Consider the following 23,851-nt stretch of genomic DNA (forward strand, 5'->3'; position numbering starts at 1 on the left):
TAAAAGCCAGCCATGTTTGGGGGAGAGAGCAGTAATTACTCATTCTAGAACAGAAGGCTTCATTTTATGAAAGCATTTACCTGAAGATATCTTAAGAAATTTACATATGCAAATATATATTTTCAAAAAACGAGATTACCTTTTTTTTTTCTTTAGAAACATCCACACTGATATGGTTTGGATTTGTGTCCCCGTCCAAATCTCACGTCAAATTTTAATCCCCCATGTTGGAGGAGAGGCCTGGTGGTGATTGGATGATGGGGGCAGATTCCCCCTTGCTGGTCTCATGATAGTGAGTTCTCAACAAACCTGGTTGTTTAAAAATGTGTCACCTCCCCCTTCTCTCTCTTCCTCCTGCTCTAGCCATGTAAGACATGCCTGCTTCCTCTCCACCTTCTGCCATGATTATAAGCTTCCTGAGGCCTCCCAGACATGCTTCCTGTACAGCCTGCGAACCTATGAGTCAATTAAACCTCTTTTCTTTATAAATTACCCAGTCTCAGGTAGTTCTTTATAGCAATGCTAGAACAGACTAATACATTCACCACACTAATAATTATGGCTATTCTCTGTGTATGGGAATTGTTTCAGTATTGTCTTTTCTTCTTACAATAAGTACACATTACTTTTATTATAATGGAAAAAATATTCTAAAGTTCCTCTAGCGCAAATTTTAAATACTTGAATTCTAAAGCTAGGATTCACCTTCTGTTTGAATGAAAATGCCTCATGTATGCCTTTTCAGTAAGCATCTACTGAGCATCTATGGAGTGCCTGGTGGTGTACTAAGAGAACCCCAAAGAAAAATTCCTTTTCCTGGAGAATCTAAACCCTATCAGCATGGTTCACAGGCATCTTTACAATAAATAGCCAATACATGATAGACCTTCAATAAATACTTGTTTAATGAATATATGCATGTACCATCATAGGATTTATTTTTCAAACTCTTGTTTCATAGGGGATTAGCTACATTCAGTTCACTTATCACACACACATCATACTTCATCACTTCTAAGATGCAGATTGTCCACATTTCAACTCTAAAATCAGAATGAAGCTTACTGTCAATGTGATTTTTTTAAAGTATTATATCAGACAATTTGCAGCATTTTCTCTTTCATAATGGTAAATGATATGGTTTGGCTGTGTCCCCACCCAAATCTCATCTTGAATTGTAACTCCCATAATTCCCATGTGTTGTGGGAGGAACCAGATGGGAGGTGATTGGATTATGGCAGTGGGTCTTTTCTGTGCTGTTCTGGTGATAGTGAAACAGTCTCACAAGATCTGATGGTTTTAAAAATGGGAGTTTCCCTGCACAAGCTCTCTCTCCTTGCCTGCCACCATCCATGTAAGAAGTGACCTGCTCCTCCTTGCCTTCCACAATGATTGTGAGGCCTCCCCAGCCATGTGGAGCTGTAAGTCCATTAAACCTCTTTTTCTTCCCAGTCTTGAGTATGCCTTTATCAGCAGTGTGAAAACAGACTAATATAGTAAATAAAATAACAATATGTCTTATCTTGACAGCATCTTAGATGGAATGAAATACAATATATATTCTATTTTATAAATACTTTAGAAAATACATGTGAATTGTTGGGCATGCACCCCCCTGAGGTTCAACTGGGAAATGTTTTCATAGGACCACTCCATTCCATGAACGTTCAAGCCCCCAGTGATCACTTGAAATCCACAACTAGTAATTTATATAAATGTTAAAATCAACAGCACACAAGTAGCAAGTTTATAAAAATGTGTGCATTTATGAGAGTTTACTTCTCAAATTTTTCAAATTATTATTGAACGTTAAACACATATTTCTCATATTGAACTTTAATAAGGCATAAGGGTATATAAACATTATGTACATTTCTAAGCACTCATGTACTTAAAAGACTTTTGTATTTTAATGTTTGAAGTTAATCAAAGGTTTAAAGTTTCTAAGAAACATGAAAATGACTAAACGGTGTAAGAACTGCAAAGTTATAAAAGAAAAACCATTAAAATCTTATTGGAGAGATGAAATTAACTATGAGAAAAATGAAATTTTGTGACAAAGACAGGCAGAGAACATTACAAGAAAGAGAACAATTTAAAATCTTTTTAGTGGGGTGTGGTGGCAAGTGCCTATGGTCCTAGCTACTCCAGAGGCTGAAGTAGGAAGATTGCTGGAGCCCAGGCAGTCAAGGCTGCAGTGAGCTGAGAGCATGCCACTGCACTCCTGCATGGGCAATAGAGCAAGACCCCATCTCAAAAGAAAATTTTTAAAAAGGACAAAACATCACCAAACTAATAAAATGTGAATCATCTGTAAAGTATAATCTATACTAACTACATAATAAAGGAATATCTCTGAGCAGTGCAATGTAAAATATTGGGCACATGCATTAAAAACATTAAATAAATACAACAACATTTTAAAATAATAATTGACATCCAGGCAATAATTATTGTGGTGGCTTGTGCCCATAATCCAGGCACTTTGGGAGGCCAAGGCGGGAGGGTTGTTTCAGCCCAGGAGTTTGAGACCAGGCTGACCAACATGGCAAGACCCTGTCTTATCAAAATAAAAAAAAAATTCCAGCTTGGCCAACATGGCAAAACCTCATCTCTACTAAAAATACCAAAATTAGCCAGGCATGGTGGCATGCACCTGTAATCCCAGCTACTCAGGTGGCTTAGGCACAAGAATTGCTTGAACCTGGGAGGCAGAGATTGCAGTGACCCCTGATCATGCTACTGCACTCCAGCCTGGGTGACAGAGCAAGAGTCTGTCTCAAAAAAACTTTAAAAAAAATTTGTTTTAATAATTATTGACATCCAACCTGGGCAACACAGTGAGACTTCATCTCTACAAAAATAATTTTTTAATTATCCAGGTGTGGTGGCGAGTACCTGTAGTCCTACATACTTGGGAAGACGAGGCAGGAGGATTGCTTGAGCCGAGAAGTTCAAGGCCACAGTGAGCTATGATTGCATTGCTACACTCCAGCCTGGGAGACAAAGCAAGATGCTGTATGCTGTTTTAAACAAATAGTTTTGTTTTGTTTTTTTTTTAGACAAAGTCTTGCTCTGTCGCCAGGCTGGCAACCTCTGCCTCCCAGATTCAGCGATTCCCCTGCCTCAGCCTCCCGAGTAGCTGGGACTACAGGCATGCAGCACCACACCCACCCAATTTTTTGTAGTTTAGTAGAGATGGTGTTTCACTATGTTGGCCAGGATGGTCTAGATCTCCTGACCTCATGATCCACCTGTCTTGGCCTCCCAAAGTGCTGGGATTATAGGCGTGAGCCACCATGACCAGTCAACAAATAAAATTTTTAAAAAATAATAATTATTGACATCTACTAGTTCAGTGACTGTACACGAGGTCTATCTAGTTAAATCATATAGTCCCTTCAGCATCTCTTAGCCTTCCTCTTCCATATTTTCTCACAAAAGGAAGCTGATGTGGAAGCTGGAAGAAGAGAACAGGAAGAAATGGGACAAGCCATACTTTCAGCCATTGGTGACAATTGCCTATCCCTTGCCTTCTGATCCTGTGACCACCAGGGCCTCCAAAATAACTTCACTGAGGACCTTTGAGAGCTGCCATCATCAACTCTTTCCTCTCCCACACTACGCTTTCTTCCTTACTGGGATTAGGAATATAAAATCTGGGCACACACAGGAGCTCACCTGGGCACATCCCCGTTCCCTGCTCTTGCCAACTCAAACCCTACCTCACCCACCCACTGATCAGAACAGAGTTGGGCAGTACCAGCCAGGAGGTTCTTTTTCCTATTGCAATGCTTTAGGGAATGATTTTCAAACTGGATAAGTTTCTGTTACTATAAAATAAAAAAGAGAAATTCACTTGAGATTGTATTATACATGGAACATAGAAAACAAAACTGGATTTTTGTAATCAGCATGATATAAAGATCTAAAAGACAAGGAAGAGGTGAAGATTAAGAAGAATATAGTACTATTATGACTACAAGTTTACAAAAATATTATCAAGTCATAATTATACTGCTATTATTCACTGGAGTAATTTTCCATTGACTTCAAAGTGCAGATCTGTTGGTAGAATGAAAAGGGCAAGATAAAGGGCAGACCTAATCCATTTAGGTGAGATTGAGACTAAAATTTACAGAAGTGAGAAAATTGTCTTTAAGAAGATACTGACCGACTGTGTGGTGATGGTAGAGGTTGCTTTTTTATACAAAATATTTTCAAGAAAGCCTTTTGAAAGCGCTTGTGACACAATGGATACAAAAGAGGATTGACAAAGGAATTGAACCACTGAAGCCAAAATGCAATTCTGTACCAAACGGATTTAGAACCTGTCTCTGAGGAGTAAAATGAAAGAACAATTGTGAACAGAGAATACGGAGCCCAGCAAACAGCAAAGACTCCTAAGAGAATGGCCAGTGACTTGGCTAATCTCCTGGCTCTAAGCAGTTCAGCATGCTCCCTTTGGTGAAGACCTACAGAATCTGATTGGGAGAAGGAACCCATTTTGGAAGCAATTCTATTGCTATTCATCTTGGTTCTTAAGGAATACATGAGACTGCTCTTTCTCCTCTGTCTCTCTGAATGAAGGGACACAGGCATTTCTGTCGATGCAGAAAGAGATCCCCTTGAAGATAGTCCACATCTGAATGACTGTCCACAGCTGTTGGAAGAGACAGCAGTCGGTCCAGGATGGCTTTGGCACCTACTGAGATGATCACGCTTCCACAGGCTCCAATAAATATTCATGTTGAAATAAGCAACTAAGATGACTGGGATCAGGAACTCCAAGAATGATGTGATGGCAACGATGTACCATTCCGAAAAAAATCCAGGTTCACATTCACTACCTTCATCCTTCCAAGTCTCTGAAACTAGAATCATTGGCCCATTCACTAAGAAGGCCAGCACCCAAACGGCCACCATCAGAGTGACAATCTTCAAGATCCCAGTATGTTGAGTTCTATAAGACACCTAGAAGAGACCAAACAAATTATTTTCAATATAATGAATGTATATGGGATGCATAAAGTATCTGACAAGTCCTTAGAAATTTCAGGGATGTGCAAAGGATGGAAACTTTAACTAACCTGGGTATCATGATGTGGACCAGGACAGAGGGTTTGACTTCAGAGGAGCCTGGGCCAAGATGCAGACTTTCTTAATGGGTTTCAAGGGGAGAAGACTAGACTGTAACCTTCAAGGTTAAATCCCTGATGCTATAGCAAATGTCAAAGCCAATGTGTAAAATAAGAAAGCAGGTTTTCCTAATTGACACTAATCTGAATGTCAAACAACTGAAGTTGGGTGCACCTTACCACAGTATTGCTCAATCTGCAGGCTGAGCATGACCAGATCTTTTTAATGAAATAGAATAGTTGATATCAGAATGCATCACATATAGTGAGGGTAGGTGTTCTTTAATGATGTTTCATCAAATAAAGCAATATGTCTTTGGGAATAGAGATACATATATTTCAAGAGAAATGCAGTTCCTCTGAGTCACAGCACCAAATGCATTTCTCACTGTAGTCACAGTCAAAAAAGTTTGAAAGCCCTTGCCTTATCTGATTCCAATACATAGAAAGAATCTACTCTGTGGTTTTTGCTGAGACTTCAAGGTAGAATCAGAAAGAGAAAGGACTCTCATCACTACCGAGAAGATTAAGCACAGACACAAAGATTTTTTTTTTTTAGTTTTTATTTTATTTTATTTTTTTGAGACAGAGTCTCACTCTTGTCGCCCAGGCAGGAGTGCAATGGCACGATCTCGGCTCACTGCAACCACCACTTCCCAAGTTCAAGCAATTCTCCTGCCTCAGCCCCTTGAATAGCTGGGGTTACAGGTGCCTACTAGCACACCCAGCTAATTTTTGTATTTTTAGTAGAGATAGGGTTTCACCATGTTGACCAGGCTGGTCTCAAACTCCTGACCTCCACTGATCTGCCCACCTCAGCCTCCCAAAGTGCTGGGATTACAGGTTTGAGCTACCGCACCCAGCCCAAAAAAGAATTTTAAACCTGCTGCAGATAAATACTGCATTGCTATTAAGCATTACCAAGTCACTTCTTGGTGTTCGTTTGTTTGTTTGTGACAGGGTCTCGTTCTGTTGCCCAGGCTGCAGTGCGGTGGCACAATCACAGCTCACTGCAGCCTTGACTGCCTAGGCTCAAGTGATCCTCCTGCTTCAGCCTCCCAAGTGGCTAGGACCACAGATGTACACCACCACACCCAGTTAAATTTTTGTGTTATTTGTAGAGATAATGCCTCACTATGTTGTCCATGCTGGTCTCGAACTCCTAGATTCAAGTGATCCTCCTGTCTTAACCTCTCGAAGTTTTGTAATTATAAACTTGAGCCCACCTAGCCCACGCGCGTCACTTCTTTGTGCAAGCATTTCCGCCTGACAAATACAATGTCAAGGCTGTGATGACCAGTCACTTTGAGAGACACAACTGTGACTAGTGCCACCATCTTTTTTAAGGATGAAGAATATTCTAACTCCCCTTGGTCACAAGGACAGGCTTCTATAAAGGAAAATGAGATTCTATGAGTGAGGACTGCCCTCCTACCACAGGACCCGCAATCCTTATGTCAATCCTGAAATCTTTAATAATGTCTTCTCAATCTAAAGACCCCTAAGATCAATCACTCTATATGAGGGATAAGGAACTCTTTAAGACGACCTGGAACAGACAACCTCTCTGAACCTCATTTAAATCAGTATGGTTTCGACCCGGTGCAGTGGCTCACGCCTATAATCCCAGCACTTTGGGCGGATCACGAGGTCAGGAGATCGAGACCATCCTGGCCAACATGGTGAAACCCCGTCTCCACTAAAAATACAAAAATTAGCCAGGCATGGTGGCTTGCACCTGTAGTCCCAGCTCTCAGGAGGCTGAGGCACAAGAATAGCTTGAACCAGGGAGGCGGAAGTTGCAGTGAGCTGAGATGGAGGCACTGCACTCCAGTCTCGTGACAGAGCGAGACTCTGTCTCAAAAAAAAAAAAAAAAAAAAATCAGTAAGGTTTCAAGGTTCCTTTCAGCTCTCCTGTTCCATGTTTCTCTGATTTCCTCACTCACAGGCAAAAAAAAAATGGATCCATGAAATTGGAACATGCTTCCTTTTTCTACCTCTTGTGTCATATTTTTTCTGAAAATTTTAAGTCTCGTTCTACAGTGGTTTCTTAGGTTTTAAAGGGGTGCAGCATTGCCCAGCACTCTTTCCTTAATGGATCGTATATGCTGAGAAGACCTCTATTGGCTGGAGGTACCAAAAAAAAAAAAAAAGCTAGTTAATAATTTAAAAATAAAAACACTAAGTTTTTTTTGTTTTGTTTTTTGTTTACTGTAGGGAGGTGGATTTGTTGTGTTGTTGTTGTTGTTGTTTTCTCTCAAATTGCTGGTATTTCTGAGGCTAAGCTAAAATGCATATGGTGCTGACCACAAGCTCTCATATGCAATGAACTTTTTTTTTTTTTTTTTTGCCTTCTGCTTCCTGTGCCACTAATTAATACATCTCTTGCACTAAATCTAATGATTATGAAGATGGTAACAATACCCAGATGGTCCTAAAGCTGCATTTAGTGTTTAATTGCTCTGCTCAGCCTTGGTAATGATATAACACAATATGTTGGAAAGAGATCTCTCTTCCATTACGCATAAGGTCAATTGAGATAATGGACAACCAAGGAGCTGTGAAGAGGATGCTGATCTCCGCATCTCCGGGGAGCATTTTTGAAAGATAGACAGTTCAAGCATTGCTTGAATCCGGACCCAGGCTGCTGGAGTGGTGTCCCTGAAATCCCTCAGTGGCCTAGCGCTTGCCCACTACAGAATATGCCCATTATTCAGGACACTGTCTCTTACCCTACTTTTTTCCCGCCTGTATAAAATATCCACACCTTCTGTCAATCAGGTTTTTTTGGCGAGCCCAAGCGGCCTACTAGAACTTGTTAGTGTTAGTAATGAGATGGATTTCAGGACCATTCTAAGCGCCTGTTGTGGGTTACATTATGTCCCGCAAAAAGGTATGGTGAAGTCCTAAACCCCTCAGTACCTGTGAACGTGACCGTATTTGGAAATACGGTGTTTGCAGATGTAATCCAGTTAAGATGAGGTTATACTGAATTAGGGGTCACCCTATCCGATATGTCCTCATAAGAAAACAAAGACACAGACACAGACCCAGGGAGACAACACCATGTTACAACAGAGGTAAAGACTGGAGGGACGCATCTACAAGCCAAGGAATGCAAGGGGTTGCTGGCAACACCAGAAGCTAAAAGACAGGCACAGAGCAAGACGTCCTGGAGCCTTCCGAGAAAGGACGGCCCTGTCGGCACCTTGATTTCAAATGTCTAGTCTCCAGAACCGTGACACAATAAATTCCTGTTGTTTTCAGCAACCCAGTCTGTGGTCCTGTTATGGTAGCCCTAGCAAACAAACACAGTGCCCCAGTGAGTCTCCCAGCAATGAGATTTCCTGTGGTCTTGATTCTACTGTCAAGTTTCTTTCTTCATTTGCAGGTAAAGAAATACCCTTCTTTTACTATCTTAATTCTGTATACTTTTTTTTTTTCCCCCCGAGACAGAGTCTCACTCTGTTGCCCAGACTGGAATACAGTGGTGCAACCTTGGCTCACTGCAGCCTCCGCCTCCTGGGTTCAAATGATTCTCCTGCCTCAGCCTCCTGAGTAGCTGGGATTACAGGCGCCCGCCACCATGCCAGGCTAATTTTTGTATTTTTAGTAGAGACTTTGTTTTGCCATGTTGGCCAGGCTGGTCTTGAACTCCTGACCTCAAGTGATCTGCCAGCCTCAGCCTTCCAAAGCCCTGGGATTACAGGCGTGAGCGACTGCGCCCAACCATTTTTGTACATTTTAATTCCCATTCCCTCCAGCTACCATGAAGCCCTGCTGTCCTTCCCCACCCAACTCTGACTTCAGCCACACGGAATCTGCCCCTCCAGAAAACCTCTCTGAGAACTGTAATCATGTGCTCCACCCGCACTGGGCTTTTCTTTTCCAAATTATTGTCAGATTTCCATTTCTCAGGCCACCCATCCCTTTCCCCTATCACACTGTCTCCTGTGCTTTCAGCTACAGTAAGAGTTCAGCTTCCCCACTGCTGCTTCTATGGGATCCCAGTGGTCTTTGAAGGCTTCCTTCTGTTTTCACATGGCTGCATTTGAACTATTCGCCAACAGAGGTACAAGGTCTACCTGAGCACCCCTGCCAGCATCCATACATTCACTTGTGGAAACCTACGTATTCTACTCTGTGCTGTGCACTGGGGACCCAGGATCTAGCCAACATATCCCTCACCAAGTTTACAGCCTGAATTGCCAGGGGAATTACTGGAGGCAAGACTAGGATTTAAAAACAAAAAACAGGCCAGGCATGGTGACTCATGTCTGTAATCTTAGAACTTTGAGAGGCAGACGGGGGCGGATCACTTGAGGTCAGGAGTTCGAAATCACCCTGGCCAACATGGCAAAACCAGATCTCTACTAAAAATACAAAAATTAGCCAAGCGCGGTGGCGTGCGCCTGTAATCCCAGCTACCCAGAAGGCTGAGATCCAAGAATGGCTTGAACCCGGGAGGCAGAGTTTGCACTGAGCCGAGATCGTGCCACTGCACTCCAGCCTGGGCGACAGAGCCAGACTCTGTCTCAAAGAAATAAAAAAGTAAAAATAAAAACAAAAAACAAAAAGAAAGTCTACATTCCCTCTGGGCATCATCCCTCATCTGTCTGTAACCTCTAAACACTTTTCCCAACTGGGTAAAATGTCCCTTTTCTGCCCACAAACCTGAGAGTAAATTCAAAAGCTGGGACAGCCAGAGAAGGAAGCCCTAGGAACACCCAGAGGAGATTAAAAAGAAATGTTAACCCAGAAAGAAAGGAAAATTTGAAAGTATAAATGGAAAAGATTCTGAATTAGAGCATTATTTTTCAAATACTTGACTGTGATCTAAAGTAAAATAATATTGTATATCATAACCAAGCACACAGACGAAAGTATTCACAAAACAGTATTTACTTTTATTATGTACAAGATACTCTGATGTTTTCTAATTTTTTATTTTGTTCTATTCCTTTTTTTTTTTTTTGAGATGGAGTCTTGCTGCGACACCCAGGCTGGAGTGCAATGGCACAATCTCAGCTCACTGCAACCTCCTCCTCCCAAGTTCAAGCAATTCTCCTTCCTCAGCCTCCCAAGTAGCTGGGATTACAGGCAAGCGCCACCACACCTGGCTAATTTTTTTGTATTTTTAGTAGAGGTGGGTGTCAGGCCTCTGAGCCCAAGCCTGTATGTATTCATCCAGATGGCCTGAAGTAACATAAGAATCACAAAAGAAGTGAAAATGACCTGTTCCTGCCTTAACTGATGGTATTACCTTGTGAAATTCCTTCTCCTGGCTCATCCTGGTTCAAAAGCTCCCCCACTGAGCACCTTGTGACCCCCATCCCTGCCAGCCAGAGAACAACCCCCTTTGACTGTAATTTTCCACTACCTACCCAAATCCTATAAAACGGCACCACACCTATCTTCCTTCCCTGACTCTCTTTTCGGACTTAACCCGCCTGCACCCAGGTGATTAAAAAGCTTTATTGCTCACACAAAGCTTTTTGGTGGTCTCCTCACAAGGACATGCGTGAAAGCGGGGTTTCACCATATTGGCCAGGCTGGTCTCGAACTCCTGACCTCAAGAGATTCACTTACCTTGGCCTCCCAAAGTGCTGGGATTACAGAAGTGAGTCATCATGCCCAGCTGTTCTATTCTGTTTCATTCCATATTTTTTTCATTGAAAAAAAAAGGTCACAACCCACTAAATTGATTTCATAAATCAATAATGGGTCAAGGCCAGCAGATTGAAAAATATGAGACTATAGGCATTTGAATTGTTTATCCAAGCTGATCTGCACTCTCCACATACAATACAAACTGCGGTGGACCCTGCTGCCAATGAAGTATGTGATGCTAAGGGGGAGACATAGCTGGCTGTCCTCCCACATCCATTCTCCCCTCCTTCCTATGTGGTGGCTCAACTAGAGTTTCCCAGCTTCCTTTGTGGTGAGATGGGACCATGTGACTAAGTTTCACCAATAAAATGTAAGTGGAAAAGACTGTGTGACTCTGCACTACTTGGTTAAAAAAAAATAAGAAAATCCCTTGCTCTGGACTTCTTCCCTTTCTCCTTCCTGTCCAGAACCTAATATCACAACAACCTGACTTTGACCATGCAGAGGAGGAGGATGGCCTACAGCAGAGGCCAGAAAACTACTGTCCATGAAACAAATATGGGCTAGGCGCAGTGGCTCATGCCTGTAATCCCAGCACTTTGGGAGGCAGAGGCGAGTGGATCACCTGAGATCAGGAGCACAAAATCAGCCTGGCCAACACGGTGAAACCCCATCTCTACTAAAAACACAAAAATTAGCCAGGCATGGTGTTGCATGCCTATAATCCCAGCTACTCAGGAGGCTGAGGCAGGAGGATCACTTGAACCTGGGAGGCAGATGTTGCAGTGCAGTGAGACAAGATCATGCCATTGCACTCCAGCCTGGGTGGCACAGCGAGACCCTGTCTCAAAAAAAAAAAAAAAAGAAAGAAAGAAAGAAATGTGGCCCACCACCTGTTTGGGCAAATAAAGTTTTATTGGAACAAAGCCAAGTACATTTTTTTATATATCATCTATGGCTGTTTGGGGGCTACAATGGTATATTTGAGCAGTTGCAACAGAAACAGTAGGTTCTACAAAGCCAAAATTATTTGCTGTCTGGCTCTTGATCACGAAGGTTTGCCAGTCCCTGCCCTAAAGGGTGCAGAGCCACCTGCCAGCAGCATTCCTGGGTGAGTTCCTGGAGCAGAGAATCCACTCTTTCATGGACTGTTATGTGAGAGGAAAATAAACTTTTATCTTGCTTAAGCCTCCACATTTTGGAGAGTCTTTGTCACAGCAGTTTATCTTTGCCTGATCTAATACACCTTCCAATCCTGTCAACCTCCAGCTGCACAATCGTCCCAAGCTAGAGCTGTCACTGTCCTCTCAACACCCCAGGACAGCACTTAGTCCATTGTACTGAACCGACTTGTTCCTGGATCTGCCTCCACGTAGATGACTATGCTCATCAAAAATAGAGACTCACATAAAAAAAGAAACAACAGATACCAGGGCCTACCTGAGGGTGGTGGGTGGGAGGAGGGAGAGGATCAAAAAACTACCGATCAGATACTACGCTCATTACCCTGGTGACAAAAAAATCTCTACACCAACACCCCCGTGACACTCGGCTTACTCATACTCACATAACAAACCTGCACACGTACCCCCTGAAGCCAAGACAAAAGTTGGAAAGAAAAATAAAATAGAAACTCTGCATATTCACTTCTGTATCCCAGGACTTAGCAAAATGCCTGTCACACAGCAGTCCCCCAAAGAGCTGGGTCCCTGAGATGGGAGTGAAGGAAGTTTCCCATCTAGGCCTCAAAGGTTTCAGATCACTGCCCCATGTTTCTGTGGCCCCCTTATCCTTACTTCAACCTTATTTTGTCTTTTGATCCATTGCTGAGAAATTTAGTATGACTTAAGAATTTCCACTAACTCGCAGATGAGGCTATTCCAAATCTTGAGTAAGTTCCAGCTTTCTTGGCACAGGTTCTAAAATGGCCCGAGAACTTGATCTTTCTGGCTGGTCCCACTGTGTAAACTGTAGCTTCCCTATATACTGTCTTTTCCTTTGGCCATTCAGAATTGATTTTCTCATCACATTTCAAAGTATGGCATTCTTTCTACTGCCCTCCAAGTTCTATTCCAAGGAATAGATTCAGGTCTCAATATGTCTGTGGAGTAGAACCCATAAACCTGTCATGAATGTCATGTCTATCCAGTCTACTATAGACTCAATATACCAGTGGAGACAACTTGCCTTGGGTTTTCTTTGATTCCTTCCCATTTTAGTGGCACATAGGTGAGTGAATTATCCAAATCACACAACTAACAACCAGCAAGAACTCTATGCCAGACAACTAAAGGATAGGGCTCCTCTAAGGCCTGTCGATTCAATTAAAAATTAGGCTTAAAAGAATTTTTGCCTGGAGACCCATATGTACATTCACACAATCTTCCAAGGGGGATAAATTAATGTTTTGACTTACAGCGTTTGAGACTGACAGGTATCGATCATAGCTGATGAGGACAATGTTGTATACAGATGCTGTACATAAAAGATAGTCAGTAGTGAGCCAAAATACACAGATTTCCTTTCCAAAATCCCATTCGAACAGCATGTGAGGGATGTACAGAGGAATGGAGATCACACCTGCACAAGGAAAACATAAGTGTAAAAAAATAGCACACATCAATGAACACAAATGGGCATGTTTTAATGGCTACACAACACCAGGACATATCTGAATTCACTACAAATGCTTTGGCTGTAATTTAAAAATTCATGGTACTTCATCAAGCAGCTCAGGACTGATTTTCTACACACTCCTTAAATGCCATTTTTATAAGAGGGGTCATGAACATTGCACAGCGGGCCCTCCTTATCCGTGAATTCTACTTCTGTGGATTCAACCAACCACGGACAGAAAATATTAGGAAAAAAAGTGCATCTGTACCGGACACATATAGACTTTGACTAATAGTAATGACTTCTGGTCATTATTCTCTAAACAATACGGTATAACAACTATTTACATAGCATTCACATTGTCTTTGGTATTATACATAATCTACTGATGATTTAAAGTATACGGGAAGGGCCGGGAGGGGTAGCTCATGCCTGTAATCCCAGCACTTTGAGAGACCAAGGTGGGCAGATCACTTGAGGGCGGGAGTTCGAAACTGGCCTGGGCAACATGGTGAAACCCCATCTCTATTATTAAAAATAATAATAAATAATAAATCATATGGGGGGATGTGCATATGTTATATGGAAATACTACAGCATTTTATATCAGGGACTTCAGCTTTCTTGGATTCTGCTATCTAAGGGGAGTCCTGGAACAAACCCCCACAGACACCAAGGGGTGACTGTACTTTCAATGGCTCCTTTCCACTTTCCAAATTAAGTACAGGTCTTGTATTTCTAGCCATAGGCAGCACAAATCATCTTTACTTTTTTCATTCTCTAACCCAAACAGGATGGACCACCCTTCTCCCAAACATATGGCACATTTTCACATCTCTTTTTTCCCTGCCAACATCATTCTTTCTTCCTAAAATGTCCACCTGTCTTCTACTAAAAAGTCAATTCAAGCCAGGCATGGTGGCCCACACCTGTAGTCCCAGCCCTTTGGGAGGCTGAGGTGGGTGGATCACCTGAGGTCAGGAGTTCAAGACCAGCCTGCCCAACATGGTGAAATCTCATCTCTACTAAAAATACAAAAATTAGCTGGGCATGGTGGCACACGCCTGTAATCCCAGCCATTCTGGAGGCTGAGGCAGTAGAATCACTTGAACCCGGGAGGTGGAGGTTGCAGTCAACTGAGATTGTGCCACTGCACTCCATCCTGGGTGACAGAGCAAGACTCTGTCTCAAAAAAATAAAAATAAAAAATAAGTAAAAAGTCAATTCACTTCCTTCTTATTTTTCACTGAGGCCAAAAAGTGACCTCCTCCATGTTCTCTTTCTTGGAGCTTCCTCAGTAGAAGTGACCCCTCTGTCCTCTGCACTTTCCTGGTTCTTTGCTCATCTTTCCCTCTCTCATGCATTAACCACATTCTACTTTTATATCATAGTCATCTTTTTTGTCTGTCTCTCCTGAGGATGAGGGCCGTATCACAAATCAATGTTCGTATTTCCTGCAACCTCTAGAGTTGGCCAATGACTTGTACATTTCACTTAAATTAATAACAGCTAATATGTTTTACACAATTACCATGTGGTAGACCCTGTGCTGTGTGCATTGCAAATGTTACCTCATTTCATCTTCATAGAAAGTTTGTGAGGAAGGGACCATGCTGAGTTAACGTTAAAGAACCTGAAGCTCAGAAAAGAGAAAATTAGACCAAGGTCCACTCAACTAGCAAGTGGAGAAGATTGCATGTGAAACCAGGGATTGTGATATCAGAACCTCTGACTTTACCTACAACTCTTCGCTGTGTGAACAAATAGATAAGCTCTATCACAGTGATTCAGCCCAGCACAGAAACTGCTTAACTGAAAAGTGACGAAATGAGGTTCCCTTTCCTTTAGCTTTTAGGGGTTTTTAATTGCATTCGCATTTCAGACAAGTGTGATTAGTTGCTAAGAATATGATCTATTAAGTGGAAGCTCAGATGAAATCTTACTTTGTTGAGTCACTTCAAATGTATCAGATACTTCCAGGAATTCCCATTTTTTTTATGAGAACTAAATTAGTCTATTATTAAGAATAGTAAAGATAAAGGACAAGGGAAGGAAGAAGGAAAGCCTGCATTCTCCAAAAACAAGACGACATGAGGCTATAACGGCATGGTTTCAGAACCAGTGGAAGGTAGTGCTAAACCCTAGTATTCTGTCCCTAGGTTACATACAAAAATGAAAGACAAGACACCGTAGAGATGAAGAGTTGCGTGGTCAGTTCTTATATGTGGTTCAAATAACCTGTTTGTTTCATGTTTCAATTATATTTTTAAAGATAAGCAAACTTCCTTAGGGTGTCTTTCATCTCCAGGGTATGTGTGTGTATGTCTATGGTATAAAATAGGTCACTGGCTGAGAGTGGTGGCTCATGCCTATAATCCCAGCACCTTGGAAGGCTGAGGCAGGTAGATCACTTGAGCCCAGGAGTTGGAGACCAGCCTGGGCAACATGGCAAAATTCTATTTCTACAAAAAAAAAACAAAACAACAACAAAAAAAATTAGCTGGACATGGTGGCACATGCCTGTAGTTCCAGCTAACCAGGAGGTTGAGGCAGGAGGATCACTTGAGCCAGGGAGGTCAAGGCTGGAGTGAGCCATGATCATACCACTGCACTCCAGTCTGGGTGACAGAGTGAGACCCTGCCTCAAAATAAATAAATAAATAAAATAATGTAGGTCACCAGGTCCACTTGAGGTAAATCAAAGTATCCCCCAAACAGAGACATTTATTATATTTCAGCCCACGGTTGTGGCTTCCAATGTTCCCAACATGAGTATTTTCAACACTGGAACTCATTTCTTCCACAGAACGAGAAAGAAGAAAGATACTAGTAACGCATTCTAGTCACCACTGACTAAGAGTTCAGGGCAGGGGGTGGGAGGTAAATACTCTTTGTCACACACTTTCTCATTTACACAAAAGAGGAAGAGTGTGTTCGAAAGCCTAGGAGCTGCTGGAAACAGTGGTTAGCTGAAGACAGGCTCTAGGATATTTGGTTTTCGTAACCCCCGCTGTGCTGTCACCCGGCATTCTAGGTAACGCTTCCGTACTTGTGTCATGCTCAGTTCCTCTGTCTTGTTGAGCAACAGAGATGTCTGTGGCTCATTCTGAACGAGATGCAAAGAAACTGAATCTGAACTATTTCTCTCATATACGTACTCCGAAGTGTCTCTACACCTTCTTTTTTTTTTTTTTTTTTTTTTTTTTGAGACGGAGTCTCACGCTGTTGCCCAGGCTGGAGTGCAGTGGCGCGATCTCGGCTCACTGCAAGCTCCGCCTCCCGGGTTCCCGCCATTCTCCTGCCTCAGCCTCCTTAGTAGCTGGGACTACAGGCGCCCGCCACCGCGCCCGGCTAATTTTTTTTTTGTATTTTTAGTAGAGACGGGGTTTAACTGTGGTCTCGATCTCCTGACCTTGTGATCCGCCCGCCTCGGCCTCCCAAAGTGCTGGGATTACAGGCTTGAGCCACCGCGCCCGGCCGTCTCTACACCTTCGATTCGGGAATTGTGTTTTTGGGTGAAATGGAGCTGATAAGTAAACAAGAGCCAGTTTCTTGAAAAGATTAAGACGAAAGTAAAAGAAAACAAATATATGCCCCACCTCCCAGTCCCACTCCTAGTTCTCACCCCTCAGTCACTCCACCCCAGCCCCTCTGGCCTCCAGTGCACCACCCACCCTTCTGCCTCAGATCCTGCGCACCTGCTGTTCCTTGGTGTGAAATGCTTTTCCCCAAGGGCGCCTTCTGTTTGCTCAAATGTCTTTCTTTTTTGTTTTGTTTGTTTGTTGACACAGTCTGGCTTTGTTATCAAAGCCAGAGTGCAATAGCATGATCTCGACTCACTGTAACCTCCACCTCCTGGGTTCAAGTGATTCTCCTGCCTCAGCCTCCTGAGTAACTGGGATTACAGGCATGTGCCACCATACCCGGCTAATTTTTGTGTTTTTAGTAGAGATGGAGTTTCACCATATTGACCAGGCTGGTCTCGAACTCCTGTCCTCAACTGATCTGCCCGCCTCAGCCTCCCAAAGTGCTGGGATTACAGGTGTGAGCCACTGCGCCCAGCCTTCAAATGTGTCTTTCTAAGTAAATTCTAGCTCCAGGGTTTAAAATTGCAGCCCCACTCCCAGCACACTCCCTTTCCCTCCTCTCTGCGTTTTTTTTTTTTTTCCAGTAGCAATTATCAGCCTCTAAAATACTATATAATTTGACTCAGTTATTTTTCTTGTTTATTGTCTGTCTCCATGCCCCTGCATCCATTAGAAATAGAATCATCATGAGGGCAGGGATTTTCACCTGTATTTTTACTGCTTTATCCCCAGCACCTCGAAAGTGCCTGCTTCAAAAGAAATAATTGTTGGATGAACCAATAGATGAGGATGAAGAAGCCCAGTTTGCTTTAAAATTGCCACCCATTTGACATCATCCCTTCTTTCTAAACCAGCTAAGAAGCTACATCTTCCATGAGAAAAGGCAATCAAAAGATGGGAGGAGCTAAAATCCCCAAGTAAATCCTTTGGGACACCAGAGGAATGTGTGGATGATGGTGAGTGCACAGAGGGTGTTATGGCCTGAATGTGTATGTGCCCTCCCCAAACTCACATGTTGGAGCCCTAACCCCCAATGTGGCTTTATTTGGAACTAAGACCTTTAAGGACAAAATTAAGGGTAAAAGAGTTCATAAGAGTGGGGCCCTGATCCAATAGTGTCCTTATAAGAAGAGACAACAGAGAGTTCACTCTCTCTCTCTGTGCACACTCAGAGAAAGGCCTCGTGAGGATGCAGGTAGATGGCAGCCGTCTCCAAGCCAGAAAGAGAGCCCTCATCAGAAACCAAAATTGGCCAGAATCTTGATCTGGAATGTCCCCGGCTCCAGAAGGATGAGAAAATAAATGTCAGTTGTTTAAGCCACCCAGTCTAGGGTATTTTGTTACAGCAGCCTGAGCAGATGAATACAGAAGGCCAGGAAAGAGTCCTGAACTCGGGCATACAGGTATCAAGATAAACTTTGCCATCCTGAACACTTGGTTCAGGCTCTGATAGCAGCAACCACGCTTATCTGCTGAAGATCCTGTCCAGCCGTCTGACACATGGTCATGCAGGCCACAAATGCCAGCACAACATGGGGATGAGAAGAAAGTACCCATAAATGGAAAGACTGGTCACATGGCAACACTTTTATAGATATTGATATAGATATAGATAGTATGTGTTTCCCAGACTAGTGTACAGATGATGTATATTTATATAACATCCGGTATAGCTAGTACTAGAATTTTTCCTCAGTAAATCTTTGCTTTCAACAGTAAATTCAGCCTGAGACGCTAGCAACTCAGGTGCCACAAATTTAGATTATACGCAGAGGGCCAATTCTGAAACCTGGGGGAAGAGGGCATTCAGCCAGCAAAACCACAGTTCCAAGCACATGTGAGGGTCTAATCTGCCCTGCCATTGTCACACGGCTCTGGAGCTCTGGATCTCATGACCCCAAATGTTAAGAATCAATGGCTTACAGCTGCAGAATACCTCTCATGCGTTCTGCCCTGCACGCTCACCGCCTCCACGCCTTCCTCCCGGCTCAGAGACAAAAGGTTTTCTTCCCAGCATGGCAAAGGAGAAAGAACAGCATTGGCAGCAAACTTGAATCCTATTACAAAATGCTCCCGGGGCTGTGTCTTGGTGAGCCCTGCGTTAAATATGCAGACCTCTGCATGAAGCTGGCAGGGGGCAGGGGAGATGTGAGGGATGAGGCCGGCAGGCAGATGAATGGAGACTCTGACCTGCACCCAACTCCTTTAATCAGGAGCAAAAGAAATGATCAGAATTATTTCTTCACCCACCTGCTGATGGAGGAGATCACCAGGACTGCTGAATAACTACATCTGCAGAGCTATTTTCCAAAGATGAGCTCAAGCCCTTGAGGGTGGGACTGCCATGAGGCCGGCCTTGGGCCAGACGTGGAGACATTTTTACCTAGAACCATCTTTATTCAAAAGCTTCAGGCCCCAGGCTCTCTCAGCTGTCTCACCCGTCCCACCCTAAAACTGGGGCAGTCGGGACCTCACTCCCTTTGGGTTAGTAAAAACACTTCATCTATTTTAAGTGCTGACTGTCATCTAAAAGTCACAGGATCCTGTGAAGAAGGAAGAAGTGAAGGATACATGTATTTACAGTGGAATCTTCTCTATGTTCACATAAATAAACTCGTATATTTGTACATGTTTATGGGAGCACAGAGAATGATGTGGAAGGATCTACATCAAGCAGCAAATGTTGGTTACCTGAAGGGACAGAATTGAGGAAACAAATGGGGAGATAGTGCATTTTTTCAATACTTCTTTATGGGTTAGCTGCCTTTATCTGTCATTTCTATGCCATGACTCCTAAATCAATCTCCCAAACTAGAATTTTTCTCCAGAACTTTCAATGCAACATCAGAACCAGAGCCGCCCTGCCCACATACTTCCTGTGTCATTGAAGAGCTCCATACTGTTCTTAGTCTCAGAAACCCCATCTCTAACTCAGCTTTCTCTTTCTCTTTTCCTGTCCGATGCCTCCCTCCCCTGCTCCCACCCCGCCTTAGCCGCTCTGCCTGCTGTCCCCAGCCATCCTAGCTCGGGTCCTAACTACATGATTTCTGCCTAGATTGTTGCAGGATGGTCTCTGAAACCATGCCACCCCACACTCCAGTTTCCCCACTTCCTTTAACTTTTAACTTTTTTTTTTTTTTTTTTTTTTTTTTTGAGACGGAGTCTCGCTCTGTCGCCCAGGCTGGAGTGCAGTGGCCGATCTCAGCTCACTGCAAGCTCCGCCTCCCGGGTTCACGCCATTCTCCTGCCTCAGCCTCCCGAGTAGCTGGGACCACAGGCGCCCGTCACCGCACCCGGCTAGTTTTTTGTATTTTTAGTAGAGACGGGGTTTCACCGTGTTAGCCAGGGTGGTCTCGATCTCCTGACCTCGTGATCCGCCCACCTCGGCCTCCCAAAGTGCTGGGATTACAGGCTTGAGCCACCGCGCCCGGCCGAGTTTCCCCACTTCCTATGGCTCTTCCAATGCCTCTAAAGTAAAGCTTTGATCTGTTCAACCACTCACCTGTTTTAAAATCCTTAAATCTCCACAAGGCCTGCCAAATAAACTCCACTCCACACTCACGCTGGTATTTAAAGGCCCTCACTTATAGATTTCAGCTTCATCTCTACGGCTCCCCTGCACCCATCTGCACACCAGCCAGCTCGAAGCTCACCCTTAGGAAGATAAGCGCAATGATTTTCTACCAGCATGCCTTTGCTCATTCTTGGAGCAAAGAATCCTTCGCCCTATCTCTAACTACGGAAATTCTATCCATCCTTCAAAGTTCATGTTAAATGCCTTTATTCGCTAACTAAACGTGCTTTATGCCTCCTCCAAGTGACCATAGCACTTGTTAGGTCTTGGTGGGGTCTCGGGTTACTCTATACTGCTATAGTCATTTCTGAACGTCTCTTGTCCACTCTTCTCATCAAAACCTTACTGGAAGAGACTAACCTAATCTTCTATAGATCCCTTGATTACCTAATAGTGCTTGCATGCCTAGCAGTATTATACAGGCTAGATACTATACTAACATTTGTGACCTAGGTCGGCGTTGACCCATAGCTGCAGAAAAATTAAAATAAAAAAAAGGAACTAACATTTCTTGAGTGACCACTGTATTCCAGGGAATGAACTAAGTATTTTATGTGTTTATTTCATTTTAACTAAATGTAAGCTTTATGCAGTTATAAACAAAAATAATCTGAATATGCCAGATTAAATTATACTAGAAACTCTTATAAAACAATATCATCAGCTGACATTTCTGTACATCTACTTATCATGATAAGCATTGTTTAAAAATAATAATCATCAGGCAGTGAAAAATTATAAAGTGCATGTTTTCAAAGAAAGTTGGTTTGATTTCTATGGTCTCTTAACGATGATATAATGCTGTGATTTCATATTATATGCAAAGTACTTTACGGTTGGGTATATTTTACAAAATTCTATGCCACATCATTAAATTAATACTATTAAACATATTATTCAATCTGAAATGCTATTTTCTGATTGTACTGGTTACTAGCATATACATAATTTCTTATTACTCCAACATTGTGATACCGAGAAAACCATATTTACTTGAAGAGGAATACTTATAAGTCTAAACATACGAGGAAAATAGCACCAGAAACAAGTAACTCTTACATTAAAATTTTGGAGCTGTTCTGGACTTATCTTTATTCTATAAAAAGAAAATACACTGTTTTCAGCTGAAAATTCCCCTGCCACACGGATTTACATATGTATAACATTCCCTTACAGTGCCATATAGCCCCCTTCCAAACTTTAATACTTAAACTTTTTGGGTTTATTTTTCCCCCACCATATACAGTCCCCTGAAATAACAAAAGTTTATTTTAAGGTTTTAGAGATAAATTAAAATCAGAAAAGATTATCTTAAATAAAGACATATAACTTACCCACAAAGAAGTCAGAGATGGCCAAGTTAAGAAAAAAATAACTACTTCGATGTCTAAGGTTTTTGTCCACTACAAAAGCTAAAATGACCACAGCATTTCCTAGCATTATGGCAAAAGCTAGTAAGGACATAAAAAACGCTAAAGTAATACGAGTGCTTAGTGATAAGTTAATTGTGCTGTTAGTATCTGGCATCACATCAAATGATGAAGAAGGTCAAATTAGCAAATTAATCCAGCCAGACAATTCTGACAAGTATGTTTTCTAACCGGATACCTAAAATATGTAGTCTTCTACTCAAAACGACAGTTTTAATCTAATACTGATCTCATAGAACTTCCTGATTCTTGATAAAGTAAGCTTGTGGTAACAGTTTCCCTTTAACCGACACAGAAAAACTATTTCCAAAAAACAGTGAAATGTTTTACCTTAAACATTTTACTGTGATTCATCCATCTCCCATTATTAGAATAAAATTATATAATCTATAAAATGTAATCATAATATAGGTAATAAATTGGGCCCACACAAGGTTCATTTTTGTCGTTGTTGTTGTTGTTTGGAGATAGAGTCTTGCTCTGTTGTCCAGGCTGGAGGCCACTGGTGTGATCTCGGCTCATTGCAACCTCCGTCTCCCAGGTTCAGGCAATTCTCCTGCCTCAGCCTCCCAAGTAGCTGGGATTACAGGCACTCATCACCATGCCCAGCTAATTTTTATATTTCTTGTAGAGACGGGGTTTCACCATGTTGACCAGGCTGGTCTTGAACCCATGACCTAAAGTGATCCACCCACCTCGGCCTCCCAAAGTGCTGGGATTATAGGCATGAGCCACCACACCCAGCCATTTTTAAAACTCATGTAGATTCAGTTAAATATTCTCATCTGGCCATGATGGAGTAATTGGGGCTGAATTTCATGGTCCCATCTGAAACAGCCAAAAAATTAGACGATGGTTTTCAAGGCACTTGTCATTAACAAGGAAGGACAGTGATCCCTGAGGGAAGGCATGAGGCCTGCAGTTGCCCCAGCTTACTGCCTTGAGAGTTCCCAGGGCATGAGCAGAGGGGAAATCCAGGCAGAGCCCAGGAGACTCCCTGGAATGAGGAAATGGAGCTGAGAGTACAGGAGTACCAGAGAGGGTCTGAACTGCAAAGCCGCACTGAGCAGAACTCCAGAGATCTGCAGAGGACCCCCTTCAAGTATTCACCAGAGTGCTGATTAGCACAATGTGGAGGAACCGCTTTTAGGCAAGAAAAAGAACCACTCGAAAATATTACAGGCAATAGTACCCAATGCTCACAGAGGACTGGTTATAGTGCCTGCTCTTATTAGCCAAATGGAAAAAGTTCCTAATTCATGGGACGTTGGGTAGTATACTCAGAAGGGTCTTGCCTCAGCAGTTAGGAATAATTAGCCCTATACTAAATATTTCTTGGGTTCTTCCTAGCAAATGTGAAAAGCAAAACCTGAAAGTTTGAAACTATTTCCAAGTAGCTTATTTGCAACCCTGAACACAGCTCAAGAATATTTATATAACATAAAAATATCCAGTACCCAACAATGTAAAACTTACAATGTCTTAAATCCAATTAAAAATTATCTGACATGCCAAGAAGAAGGAAAATGTGATCCATAATAAGGGGGAAAACATCAATCAATTGAAGTCAACTCAGAAATGACACAGATATTAGAATTAACAGACAAGAACATTAAAATAGTCAGATGGAATATGGAAAAAGGAAAATGGAATATAGCTGTATTCCATGTTTTCAAAAAGATATGTAAAGATATAGAAGATTTTTAAATCAAACATCTAGAAATAAAAACTAGAATGTCTGGACTAAACATACATTGGAAAGGATTCATGGCAGAGATTGCAGAAGATAAGATTAGCGAACTTAAACATGTAATGATATAATCCATCTACAATGAAACACAGAGATAAAAGAGATTTTTTTAAAATTAACAGTGTATCACTAAGCTAGAAGACAAC

General features: G+C 42.3%; 1 protein-coding gene across 1 annotated transcript; it reads right to left on the reverse strand.

Moving 5' to 3' along the window:
* Positions 1 to 2,049: 2,049 nt before the first annotated feature.
* Positions 2,050 to 22,178, reverse strand: HRH4 (histamine receptor H4). The gene is made up of 3 exons (XM_045378319.3): positions 21,860 to 22,178; positions 13,165 to 13,328; positions 2,050 to 4,974 (listed from the first exon to the last, which is right to left on the reverse strand). Exons 1-3 carry the CDS (start codon positions 22,050 to 22,052, stop codon positions 4,159 to 4,161), a joined length of 1,173 nt encoding a protein of 390 aa, XP_045234254.2. The 5' UTR covers positions 22,053 to 22,178; the 3' UTR covers positions 2,050 to 4,158.
* Positions 22,179 to 23,851: the final 1,673 nt, after the last annotated feature.

This window comes from Macaca fascicularis, chromosome 18 (genome assembly GCF_037993035.2).
Source record: "Macaca fascicularis isolate 582-1 chromosome 18, T2T-MFA8v1.1".
In the NCBI taxonomy this organism is placed as follows: domain Eukaryota; kingdom Metazoa; phylum Chordata; class Mammalia; order Primates; family Cercopithecidae; genus Macaca; species Macaca fascicularis.

Bases quoted from the DNA above. Each gene is read 5' to 3' on its own strand.
- HRH4 (XM_045378319.3), bottom strand. From the start codon at position 22,052: ATGCCAGATACTAACAGCACAATTAACTTATCACTAAGCACTCGTATT. The intron at 13,329-21,859 runs GTAAGTTATATG...TTCCTTGTGCAG, and splicing joins CATCTCTGACTTCTTTGTGG to GTGTGATCTCCATTCCTCTG. The intron at 4,975-13,164 runs GTAAGTCAAAAC...GGTCTCTTCTAG, and splicing joins ACCTGTCAGTCTCAAACGCT to GTGTCTTATAGAACTCAACA.